Source organism: Oncorhynchus nerka, linkage group LG9b (genome assembly GCF_034236695.1).
Source record: "Oncorhynchus nerka isolate Pitt River linkage group LG9b, Oner_Uvic_2.0, whole genome shotgun sequence".
In the NCBI taxonomy this organism is placed as follows: domain Eukaryota; kingdom Metazoa; phylum Chordata; class Actinopteri; order Salmoniformes; family Salmonidae; genus Oncorhynchus; species Oncorhynchus nerka.
This window is the reverse complement of record NC_088424.1, coordinates 42,218,633-42,231,777: the sequence shown is the minus strand read 5'-3', so window position 1 is coordinate 42,231,777 and position 13,145 is coordinate 42,218,633. Positions and strand designations below refer to the sequence as shown.

Here is a 13,145-nt window from a genome sequence, read left to right as displayed (position 1 = left end):
TCGTTCTGTGTCGACTTTCCACTAAGTTTGTGTCATTGTTCACCAAAGTCGTTGTAGCTCAGTTGTACCACTTGAGTGTGTACGGCGCAGCAGTGATGGATGGTTTATGGGAAGTGGACGAGTCACGTGTCACCATTAGCAGTGTTTGTGGTGTAGCACTTAACAGAAAATACCCTTGACATTGAAATAGCATTTCCTCAAAAATACCCATTTACATTGCCTTCTGAAACTATTCTGACCCTTTGACTTTTTCAACATTTTGTTACGTTACAGCCTTATTCTAAAATGTATTGAATATAAAACTACACACAATACCCCATAATCACAAAGAAAAAAACAGGTTTTTAGAAATGTTGGTAAATATATCAAAAATAACTAAGAGACACTTTGCTATGAGACTCGAAATTGAGCTCAGTTGCATCCTGTTTCCTTTGATAATCATTGAGAGGTTTCTACTACTTGATTGGAGTCCACCTGTGGTAAATTCAATTGTTTTGACATGATTTGAAAAAGCACACACCGGTCTATATAAGGTCCCACAGTTGACAGTGCATGTCAGAGCTAAAAACAAGCCATGAGGTTAAAGGAATTGCTCGTAGAGTTCTGATATAGGATTGTGTAGAGAAACAGACCTGGGGAAGAGTACAAAAACATTTCTGCAGCATTGAAGGTCCCCAAGAACTCATTGGCCTCCATCATTCTTAAATGGAAGAGGTTTGGAACCACCAAGACTCTTTCTAGAGCTGGCCACCCTGTCAAACTGAGCAATCAGGGGAGATGGGTATTGGTCAGAGAGGTGACCAAGAACCCGGTAATCACTCTGATAGAGCTCCAGAGTTCCTCAGTGGAGATGGGAGAATATTCCAGAAGGACAACAATCTCTACAGCACTCCACCAATCAAGCCTTTATGGTAGAGTAGCCAGCAAATGGCACCTAAAGACTCTGACCATGGGAAACAAGATTGTCTGTTGTATTCGGTGCACCTGAAAATAAACTTTGATTTGTTTTGGACCCAAGGTGGAACTCTTTGGCCTGAATGCCAAGCGTCACACCTGGAGGAAACCTGGCATGGTGAAGCATGGTGGTGGCAGCATCAAGCTGTGGGGACTGGGAGACTAGTCAGGATCGAGGGAAAGATCAACAGGCAAAATTACAGTGAGATCCTTGACGATAACTTTCTCCGCTCAGGACCTCAGATTGTGGCGAAGGTTCACCTTCCAACAGAACAACGACCCTAAGCACACAGCCAAAACAACACCAGATTGGCTTGGAGACAAGTCTTTGGATGTCCTTGAGTGGCCCAACCAGATCCTGGACTTGATTCTGATCGAATATGTCTGGAGAGACCTGAAAATAGCTCTGCGGCAACTCTCCCCATCCAACCTGGCAGAATTTGAGAGTATCTGCAGAGATGTCAACATCCGGCGCCGACAGAGATGGCCGCCTCGCTTCACGTTCCTAGGAAACTAGGCAGTATTTTTTTTTTACGTGCTATTTCTTAAATTGTTACCCCAGGAAATATTAGGTTTTATAACATACAGTCTGGAAGTACTATTGGATATAAGAGCAATGCCAACATTACGAGCAGGAATACGACTTTCCCGAAGCGGATCCTCTGTTTGGTCCACCACCCAGGACAATGGATCGGATCCCAGCCGGCGACCCTAAACAACGACGCCGCAGAAGGGGCACACAGAGCGGTCTTCTGGTCAAGCTCCGTAGATGGGCACATCGCGCACCACTGCCTACCATACTACTCGCCAATGTCCAGTCTCTTGACAACAAGGTAGACAAAATCCGAAACTTGCCTTCCAGAGAGACACAAACATCTCTCTGGTAAGAAGAAGGGCGGGGGTGTATACCTTTTGATTAACGAGAAGTGGTGTGATCATAACAACATACAGGAACTCAAGTCCTTTTGTTCATCTGACCTAGAATTCTTTACAATCAAATGCCACATTATCTACCAAGAGAATTATCTTCAGTCATACTCACAGTCGTGTATATCCCGCCCCAATCAGACACATCGATGGCCCTGAAAGAACTTCATTTGACTCTATGTAAACTGGAAACCACACATCCTGAGGCTGCATTTAACAAGGCTAATCTGAAAACAAGGCTCCAATAATTTTATCAGCATATAGAATGCACAACCCTGGCTGGCAAAACCCTAGATCATTGTTATTCTAACTTCCGCGATGCATATAAAGACCTCCCCACCCAACTTTCAGAAAATCTGACCACAACTCCATTTTGTTACTCCCAGCCTATAGACAGAAACTAAAACAGGAAGCGCCTGTGCTCAGGTCTGTTCAACGCTGGTCCGACCAATCGGACGCTTCAAGATTGCTTTGATAACGTGGACTGGGCTATGTCCCGAATAGCGTCGGACAATAACATTGATTTGGTGAGCGAGTTTATTAGCAAGTGCATCGTTGATGTTGTACCCACAGCGTCTATTAAAACATTCCCCAACCAGAAACCATGGATTGATGGCAGCATTCGCGCAAAACTGAAAGAGCGAACCACGGCTTTTAATCAGGGCAAAAGGACCGTAAACATGACCGAATACAAACAGTGTAGCTATTCCCTCCGCTTGGCAATTAAACAAGCTAAGTGTTAGTGTAGAGACGCAATTCAACGGCTCAGACACGAGAGGTATGTGGCAGGGTCTACAGTCAATCACGGACTACAAAAGGAAAACCAGCCCCGGCGCGGACAACGATGTCTTGCCTCCAGACAAACTAAACAACTTCTTTGCTCGCTTTGAGGACAACACAGGGCCACTGACACGGCCCCCTACCAAAACCTGCGGGTTGTCCTTCACTACAGCCAACGTGATTAAAACATTTCAAAGTGTTAACCCTTGCAAGGCTGCCGGCCCAGAAGGCATCCCCAGCCGAGTCATCAGAGCATGCGCAGCCCCGCTGGCTGGTGTGTTTACGGACATATTCAATCAATCCCTATCCCAGTCAGCTGTTCCCACATGCTTCAAGAGGGCCACCATTGTTCGAGTTCCAAAGAAAGCCAAGGTATCTGAGCTAAATGACTATCGCCCCGTAGCACTCACTTCCGTCATCATGAAGTGCTTTGAGAGAACAGTCAAGGACCATATCACCTCCACCCTACCTGACACCCTAGACCCATTCCAATTTGCTTACCGCCCCAATATGTCCACAGACAACGCAATCGCAATCACACTGCACACTGCCCTAACCCATTTGGACAAAAAGAATATCTATGTGAGAATGCTGTTCATCAACAACAGCTCAGCATTTAACACCATAGTACCCTCCAAACTCGTCATTAAGCTCGAGACCCTGGGTCACAACCCGCCCTGTGCAACTGGGTCCTGGACTTCCTGACGGGCCACCCCCAGGTGGTGAGGGTAGGTAACAACATCTCGCTGATCCTCAATACTGGGGCCCCATAAGGGTGCGTTCTCAGCCCTCTCCTGTACTCCCTGTTCACCCATGACTGTGTGGCCATGCACGCCTCCAACTAGCTTACCCATTCCATAGCAAGCTACTTTATCCATGCTTATTGGTGGAGTAAATTAATGAGATAAATGTAAGAACTATGTTGATTTCAAGAGGTAAGGAATTAACGCAAAGGAACTATATGAACAGTTAAAAAATGTTGGTTCGAACCGGTTCAGAATTTTATCATGCTGGTCAGAACACTGGAACAAAAATGACAGGGGTTCTGCTCAGGACGGAACGATTGGAAATACTCAGTGTATATTATCATTACACTATAAATAATTAAGCATTAAAAACACAAGACAGTCTAACAAGGTATTTCCAATCTGGTCCTCGTTCGTATAACACAGGTGGTTCTCCACAAGCCCCAGCTGGTGGTTACCAGGAGTGATGGAACCATCATATGAAACACCAGCAACCTGGTCAGTAAAGGGGGCGTGTTAAAATATAACCATGGAAAGATTCCACATCTACTGAACAAGAGCCCCACCTGTTGGTCGTGGTCTCCAAGAGAGGTGCCGGTTTAGACTAGGAAGAATGGGACTGGGGCCTCCGGCTATAAGGCTGAATGACTGATACACTATCTAAGAAAAGAAGACAGATCACTACAAAGAGAGCCAGTGGGGACGTGTGTAAGTATGAGTGACGGAGGTTAGTGTGCTTTCTTAGCTTTGCCACTTCGTCCCGTACAAGCTCACACCGAGACTAGAACCCCGGGACCTCTGGCTGGCAAACCATGTGTGGCGGCCCTCGTTGATGAAACTGTGTTTGTAGGCTATACAATGCAGTACCTTACCTAGGGGGCTATGGTTTGAAGAAGGCTCTGCAAACCAACTTACCTCACACCATCAAGTATTCTCACGGCTTGCTAGAGCATTGTGTACTGCTTTACCAATACTGCTTTACCAATACTCACTTCATAAGAGTATTCTCAAGTATTCTCACGGCTTACTTCAGATCCGAGCATCACGAGTTCGCTCTCAGTGCTGGGCAATCGTTTTGACACTTTGTATGAATGGAAACTAATGTTGGTGTACTCTTTAACCAATCAAAAGGCAGCTAGCTGCCTGCTTACCTACCTACTTCCACAAGCACCTACCTTAGTATGTAACACTTTTCCAGTAGGTTGCATTGGAGAAATAGAGAGAGAGAACAAAGGTGAACGATGATGAAGGCCAGTGATGAAGATGTGTCTAGTGACTTGCTGACGCCAGCCTGGCATGTTGATTCAATATGGCATTGTCCGGGTGGATGGCTGTATATTTGCATCTCGGTGCCCTCTGTATATTGCCTCGTTATTGTTATTCTTATTGTCTTACTTTTTATCATTACTTTTTATTTTAGTCTACTTGGTAAATATTTTCTTCTTCTTGAACTGCATTGTTGGTTAAGGGCTTGTAAGCATTTCAAAGTAAAGTCTACACTTGTTGTATTCGGCGCATATGACAAATAATGTTTGATTTGAATTGAATGTGATCGTGTGAATTAATTTGTCATGTTAGGATTGTTTCACTAGTTCATAAAGAGCCTTGTATGTTGATTTATTTCATTATACTTTAAGTGCTATGGATTCATTGTTATAGAGACACTGTGTTATTCTGTTTGTCCGATTTTTTATTTTATTTTATTTATTTCACCTTTATTTAACCAGGTAGGTAAGTAGAGAACAAGTTCTCATTTACAACTGCGACCTGGTCAAGATAAAGCAAAACAGTTCGACACGTACAACAACACATGGAGTAAAACAAACTTACAGTCAATAATACAGTAGAAAAATGAGTCTATATACAATGTGAGCAAATGAGGTGAGATAAGGGAGGTAATGGTGGCGAAGTAAATACAATATAGCAAGTAAAAAAATATATAAAAATAAAAAATAAAAATAAACACTGGAATGGTAGATTTGCAGTGGAAGAATGTGCAAAGTAGAGATATAAATATTGGGGGTGCAAAGGAGCAAAATAAATAAATACAGTAGGGGGAGAGGTAGTTGTTTGGGCTAAATTATAGATGGGCTATGTACAGGTGCAGTAATCTGAGAGCTGCTCTGACAGCTGGTGCTTAAAGCTAGTGAGGAGGATAAGTGTTTCCAGTTTCCAACTGTCTGATGACGGATAGTTCAGAGAGTAACAACACAGTCTTATCATACAGTGGGTGCAGGGATTACATTAGAGAACGTGTGTGAAGTTTATGCCTTTTGTTTTAATGTTTTGGGCCATTCAAAGTCATGTTAATTAGACAATGGGAGATACTGGGATCGGGCGCTCTGGGAAGAATAAAAGCTGGGTTTAAATGTTGATCACGGAGTCTTTGGTTAACCGATCTCCTGATGTACTTTTTTAGGTGGTACATTTTCTATGCTGTTAAGACTCTGGATATTTTGCATTATTTTTAATGTAAATATTTCTGGTATGTACCATTCGCTAACTGCATTCTTATTGTGTAACTGTAATAAATCAGATAATGTTTTAATTGATAAGAACCGTATTCCTCACATTTCTGAGTAATATTCCTTGAATTATTATTTAGTGAAATGTCTAACTGTAAATGTTCATCACAATCACCTTGTCCATTAGTAACCTCTTAATAATAGCATAACAATAAACCTAGACACGTGCATCTTACAGTATTCTGAGTGATGAAGCAAGGCTTGCTACATTGGCTAAACCAACTGGGGATATGGGCCTGTAGCATTCACATGATAATGGAATCAGATGGTATATGATAGTAGAGTCATAGACCTCTACACTAATTCTCTGTCATCTTCAGACAAAGTGAATTTTCACTATTCTATAAGATACTGCGATTTGGGATGCGATTCGAAGGCAGCATCCTGTGATAACACATTCACATTCCAGTAACGCGTGAGACGTTTGTAGCCACTGTAGCAGCGTGAGCAACTGGTTCTAGCAATTCAGAGAACAACTATCCCAAAATAGAAATATCTGACACGAATAACAAGTAAATAAGTAACATAATCAATCTCTTGTCCATTCACACTCTGAACAGAACACAAACAAAATCATTCTTTAACCTGTTTCCTCCCCTTCTTCTAGACTGATTTAACAAGTGACATCAATAAGGGATCATAGCTTTTACCTGGATTCACCTGGTCAGTCTATGTCATGGACAGAGCAGGTGTTCTTAATGCGTTGTACACACAGGTACACACAGGTATATCAGTATAACACTTGGTTAGAGGGAACATTTTTAATCAGTTTTAAATAAATTGTAAAAATGTAAAGTCAGTGTTTGGGGCAAAATGCCCCCAGGGAAATCAATGCAAGTTAATGGTACCCATATTAACATTTTCCAAATCATGTCCAAATCATCAATAAGTAACTTATTTGAGTTACACAATCAATTTTGAGATACTTTCGGATGAATTGGACAGGAGGGGTGAAAATAAACAGAATGGACGAACGTCAAACCCTCATCCTAGTGAGGATATTAACAGTGAGATGTGTCATTCTGTTACGATATTTAAAGCTTATCGATATTTAAAGCTTATCGATATTTAAAGCTTATCGATATTTAAAGCTTATCGATTTTTAAAGCTTATCGATATTTAAAGCTTATCGATATTTAAAGCTTATCGATATTTAAAGCTTGTCACGATTTCTATTTTTAGTTTTGTATCTTTATCTTTCACTGCATTGTTGAAAATGACCCGTCAGTAAAGATTTCACTGTTAGTCTACACCTGTTGTTTACCAAGCATGTGACAAAATCAAATTTGAATTGATTTCATCATACTGGGTATTAAGAAGAAACAAATGGCCCATAAACATGTGATACTGTATGCTATGCTATGTCATGTGATACTGTATGCTATGCTATGTCATGTTATGTTATATTAAGTTTTGATAACTTATGTAGCAACTGACAAATGTAGAAAGTACTTTTATGACCTAATCTTACAGTGACACAGAGCAGGAATCACGTTGTCTAAAAAGACAATACACATGATTCTATCCATAGTGGAATCTGTGCCTGATGTGGACAGTGATGACAGCAGAGATCATGATGACCAGCCCCACAGACACCAGGATGATCTTCAGCATGCACACAGACATGCTACCAGCAGGGGGAGACACTGGTTCACAACAAACAGACAATATGTTACAGTTCCTCTCACAGATTAGACACTTCCTCCTACTTGGTCTTTTTGTTCGATTAATTCCGTCCATATATATCCAAAATGTCCATTTATTTGGCGCGTTTGATCCAGAAAAAAATAGCTTCCAATTTGCGCTACGTCACTACAAAATATCTCAAAAGTTACCTTTAAACTTTGCCAAAACATTTCAAACTACTTTTGTAATAAAACTTTAGGTATTTTTAAACGTTAATAATCAAACAAATTGAAGACGGGACTATCTGTGTTCAATAAAGGAAGACAACAAACCAACACTACTTTTCAAGTCTTGCGCAAATCTCAACAGTGTTACCCAGTTCCAAGATCGCCGTACTTCTTCATTGCACAAAGGAATAACCTCAACCAAATTCTACAGACTGGTGACATCCAGTGGAAGCGGTAGGAACTGCAAACAAGTGCCTAAGAAATATCGTTTCCCAATGAGAATTCACTGAACAGACTGAGACCTAAAAAAAAGAACATTGAATGGTTAGTCCTCTGGGTTTTGCCTGCTACATAAGTTCTTTATACTCACAGACATAATTCAAACAGTTTTAGGATCTTCAGAGTGTTTTCTATCCAAATCTACTAATAATATGCATATCTTATATTCTTGGCATGAGTAGCAGGAAGTTGAAATTGGGCACGCTATTTATCCAAAAGTGAAAATGCTGCCCCCTATACCTTAAGAATTAAGCAAAGACGGGTCCAAGTTGTCATTAGCTACTGTAATAAGGCAGCAAGAACTTTGTTTATGTGAGGTGCCAAAAAGAAAACCCCTGACTACCATCTCCCCAGTCAGGTGAGGTTGACTGATCGATCATTCATCGAGGAGGAGGCTTTATGTGGGAAGAGCAGTCAACTCACTGGCCAAGACCAGTACGACCGTTTCTTCCAAATAGGAAACCAGCTGAGATAAAATACTGATTCAATTCATCACAAATCTACATTTTCAGTAATGAGGCAGGAATCTAAAACTACTTGCTTAGACAGGGAAGTAGAGGAATTACCTCACTTCAGTGAATGAACGGTTTTCCAGAATTTAGAGGGATCACTAGCAGAGACTGTCATAGCGCTAAGGAAGTACTTTGATTTGGCCTGTTAAACCGAGGCAGTGCACCTATTTCACAATTACCTAAATAGCTGCCAATCAAGTAGTAGAAAAAAGCTCAGAAAAATATAGATCATAAAGGAAAGACAGGGGCAAGATTCTTTTGACATTTCTCTTTATTATTCAAGGGTCAGAGGTTTTCAATTTGGTACGTCCAATGCAATCAATAGTGCAGTGGTCGCTGATATCATTTACAAAAACATCACTAGCCAAATACTTATGGGGACGGTGAGTCATGATAACGTCAAAACATGTTTTTTTTGTACATTAATCCAAGTGGCTTTCGTTATAAACTGAACTCAAGACAGATATTCCTAACCTTTTACTGCAGTGGGTTAAATCAGAGTCACACAGAGTGTTTCATGTTGGTCTTGAACAAATCTACTTTGAAACAAAAGTATACACCTCACACACATGGTGATGGGTTTAAGTAAATGAAGACAGCAGTACCATATCAGATATACAGTGGAGTTGAAATGTATAAAATGTTGTAATTCACAGCCCAATATTACACTTCATATACACATACAACAACAAAACGGTTTGTTTATTAAAAACATAATGTTTATTAATTATGAAATAAAATCAAATTATTCAGCCGGGTCTTGAGATAAACAAAACATCTGGACTAGTGTCATGCACCCGGAACATCCAGTTTAGACATTAGGCACATTTAAATGTAACAGTCCAATCCTTCAGCGAGATTTGAAAACAGCAGGAGTATCCGTGGTGACACAAGAGTCAATAGAACTGGTTGAGCTAGCCACAATGGGCTTCCTGGTTCCTGAGCTAATATAAGAATTCAGATAAATCAGTACAATAGAACTATTAACAAAAACACTATGCTTATGAGCACATGTAGCAAAATGATAGCTTGATATACTGTAAAACTATTAATAGCATAGGTGGCGCTAACAACAGAGCTAACGGGAGCTAACAGAGCTGTCAATGGAAATTAAAATAGCAGGCACAGAATTACTGTTTACAATACACCTATCAACATGAGAAGCTGTGGCAGAATGATATCAATGATATTTAATGGGAGTAAATACATTTTGAGGAGCTTGATTTGATCAGTCAATGCATCAGCGCTGCCTTGTAGTGTTTGGACAGGATCCAGACACAGAAGTGATAAGAGTGGATCCCATCCTCCTTATAGAGCATTGTCTGCTTCCAAAAGGTGTCAAATTTGGCAACAAAAGTAGGTTGACTGATCGATCATCCATCGAAGGAACTGGAGGCTTTATGTGGGAAGAGCAGTCAACTGACTGGCTAAGACCAGTATGACCAACAATTATTTCAAATAGAAAACCAGATGAGACAAAATACTGATAATAATCATCATGAATCTCTACTTTTTCAGTAATGAAGCATGAGTCTAAATCACTTTGTCTGAGGTACAAAAAATACAATACACATGATTCTATCCACAGTGGAATCTGTGCCTGATGTGGACAGTGATGACAGCAGAGATCATGATGACCAGCCCCACAGACACCAGGATGATCTTCAGCATGCACACAGACATGCTACCAGCAGGGGGAGACACTGGTTCACAACAAACAGACAATATGTTACAGTTCCTCTCACAGATTAGACACTTCCTCCTGTGTGAGATTAGTCTGGGGACAAGGTTACAGTTCTTCTATTAATACACAGAATGTACAAAACATTAAGAACACCTGCTCTTTCCGTGACATAGACTGACCAGGTGAATCCAGGTGAAAGCTACGATCTCTTATTGATGTTACCTGTTAAATCCACTTCAATCAGTGTAGATGGAGGGGAGGAGACAGGATAAAGAAGGATTTTTAAGGCTTGAGACAATTGAGACATGGATTGTGTATGTGTGCCATTCAGAGGGTGAATGGGCAAGACAAAATATTGAAGTTCCTTGAAACGGGATATGTGATAGGTGCCAGGACAACCAGCCAACTTAACAGGGGAAAATTGGGGGTGCAATTCAATTTTAGGAAGGTGTTCTTAATGTTTTGTGCACTCAGTGTATAACTGGCAAACAATATTGGAGCTGTGTATTTGTGTGCAGCATTTGTGTGTTTGTGTCTTACCAGATTTCAAAGGACAAAGTTCCACTATCTCCTTGGTGTCGTTGGCCCAGCTGACTTGGTTGCTGTGGTTACATATGATGGAACCCCCTGCCACATAGACAGAGAGCAGGGGGACAGTGGAGGTCTCAGCCCCTCTACTCTCTCCTCCCACCTGAGAGCAGGTGCTGCTGTTACAGCTGGAGGTGACAGAGGTTTTCTGGCCTCTGCAGGTCACAGTCACCTTACAGATGGCATTGGTGGAGGAGACAGAGTCCACTGTCAGGACTGGTGGCTCAACTCTCTCTGAAAACAAATAGAAAAACTGGGATAAATGGAGTTGTATACCAGTAGAAAACGTTTGGTCAAGTAAAGTGCTACCAAACAACAGCAAGAAGAACAACAACAAATAACAATGTTAAACCTACCTTGAACTACCAACACGTATGTAGCAACATTTCTGTCATTGCTACCAGACACTACTGCATCATAAAGTCCACTGTCTCCTTCCTGGAGGTTCTTCAGTAGCAGAGAGAAGTCTCCCACAATCAATTCAGCCCTAACTTGGTACCTTTCAAAGGTAACTTTTGGGGGGTACTTTACAACATTGACTGATCCGTTAAACCTCCAAAATATCACATCAACATCTTGGAGTTGAACATTTGTCTGGACATTCAGGCGAACATCCTGTCCCTTCTGCACAAACACAGAGGTCTCAGCACTGGGCTCTGAAATAAACACACAGAATACTTCATGTGATGAGGATGAAATGAACCGGAGGAAATGATGAGGATGAATACATAATTCCACAAGTATGAATGAGGGACCTGTGTTTTACACAATCATGTAACATAGCAAGCTTTTATCCTGTGTTTAAAGCCTTATACAGAAATTATAATTACACCAAAAATGAAAGTAATTGTCTAAAGATTGTTCTAGATCTGACATAAAAATAAAAGAGGACAGTTTGATGAAAAAGCTTTAAATAAAGGTTAAAATCCAGGTCATGTCACAAACCACATGGCCCTGAATCACGTTATACTAGAGGAGAACAGGCTACTCTGGAGAATCATTCTTCTTTAAGAAAGTTTGATCAAAGCTGAATGAATGTCTGTAGGCTACTTTGAATCAACACTGTTTTACTCAGGATGATCTAGATATGTCTGTAGGCTACTTTGAATAAACTGTCGTTTTATTGGGTATCTGTACTTTACTTCACTATTTATATTTTTGACAACTTTTACTTCATCACATTACTGAAGAAAGCAATTTACCTTTTACTCCATACATTTTCCCTGACACCCAAAAGTACTCGTTACATTTCGAATGCTTAGCAGGACAGGAAAATGGTCCCATTCACACATTTATCAAGAGGAAATCCCTGGTCATCCCTACTGCCTCTAATCTGGCGGACTCCCTTAAGAAATAAAACGTCTGGTTTGCTTAATATAAGGAATGTGAAATTATTTTAACTTGTACTTTCATACTAAAGTATATTTTAGCAAATACATTTACTTTTGATACTTAAGTTTAATTGTTTTACTTTTACTCAAGAAGTATTTTACTGAGTGACTTTTACTTGAGTCATTTTCTATGAAGGTATCTATACTTTTACTGAAGTATGACAGTTGACTGCCTTTTATGAGGCCCAGACAACAGAACCTGAGAGAAACACAAAAGCCTACCTGATGATGCTATGCAGGTCAGCAATCCAAACCCTAAAAGGAGAGACATGGTGTTGAGATGGTGCTCCAATGAATATAATAGATAGGTAGACGGACGGACAGATTAACATGTGAAATGTTTGATTGTGTCTGTGTTTCCTGTTGAGCAACTTCTCTTTTCTGGGTCAAACCACACTGACAGCAGTAACACCAGTTGGATAGGTTTGGTTCATGGGGGTTGTGTGTCTTGCAAATAATGACAACTTGTAACTAAAATCGAGCCTGTGTTTATGTGCATCTCCCCAACAGAGAAATTCAAATCATTCACAGGACATTTCTGTACTAAATAAGATGCAACAGTAGAAAACTATAGATTCAGAGATCAACAACATTTGAGCCATGTTTGTTCAGGCTTTTTCATCTAAGTGAAAATATAAAACAAAAAATATAGTGACGACAGAATAACAGTTGTTCTTTAGGATTATCGGGTCAAAGTGTCCACAGTATATTACAAGGTGTGTGACACCCCTCCCTCCTCACAAGGGGCTGGTAGGGTTGAAGTTGACCATATGTGCTGATTGAATTTCCCCCACTAATGGTTAAGGTTAGGATTGTGGGAGGGGAAGCTGATCCTAGATCTGTACCTAAGTGAAACTTCACCCTACACTCAGTGGGCTATACTCTGTACTGGGATTAGAAGCTGCA

At 40.7% G+C, this 13,145-nt stretch overlaps 1 protein-coding gene across 3 annotated transcripts; it reads right to left on the bottom strand.

The window, feature by feature from the left end:
• Nucleotides 1–7,438: 7,438 nt before the first annotated feature.
• LOC115114754 (uncharacterized) lies at nucleotides 7,439–12,633 on the bottom strand. 3 transcript variants are annotated; one of them, XM_065013723.1, is made up of 4 exons: nucleotides 12,462–12,633; nucleotides 11,205–11,504; nucleotides 10,801–11,082; nucleotides 7,439–7,578 (listed from the first exon to the last, which is right to left on the bottom strand). In XM_065013723.1, exons 1-4 carry the CDS (start codon nucleotides 12,508–12,510, stop codon nucleotides 7,454–7,456), a joined length of 756 nt encoding a protein of 251 aa, XP_064869795.1. In that variant the 5' UTR covers nucleotides 12,511–12,633; the 3' UTR covers nucleotides 7,439–7,453. The 3 variants fall into 3 exon arrangements, with proteins under 3 accessions (XP_064869795.1, XP_029499099.1, XP_064869796.1); XM_029643239.1 differs by lacking the exon at nucleotides 7,439–7,578 and adding an exon at nucleotides 8,830–10,279 and having other exon boundaries at nucleotides 12,462–12,627; XM_065013724.1 differs by lacking the exon at nucleotides 7,439–7,578 and adding an exon at nucleotides 10,286–10,494 and having other exon boundaries at nucleotides 12,462–12,630.
• Nucleotides 12,634–13,145: the final 512 nt, after the last annotated feature.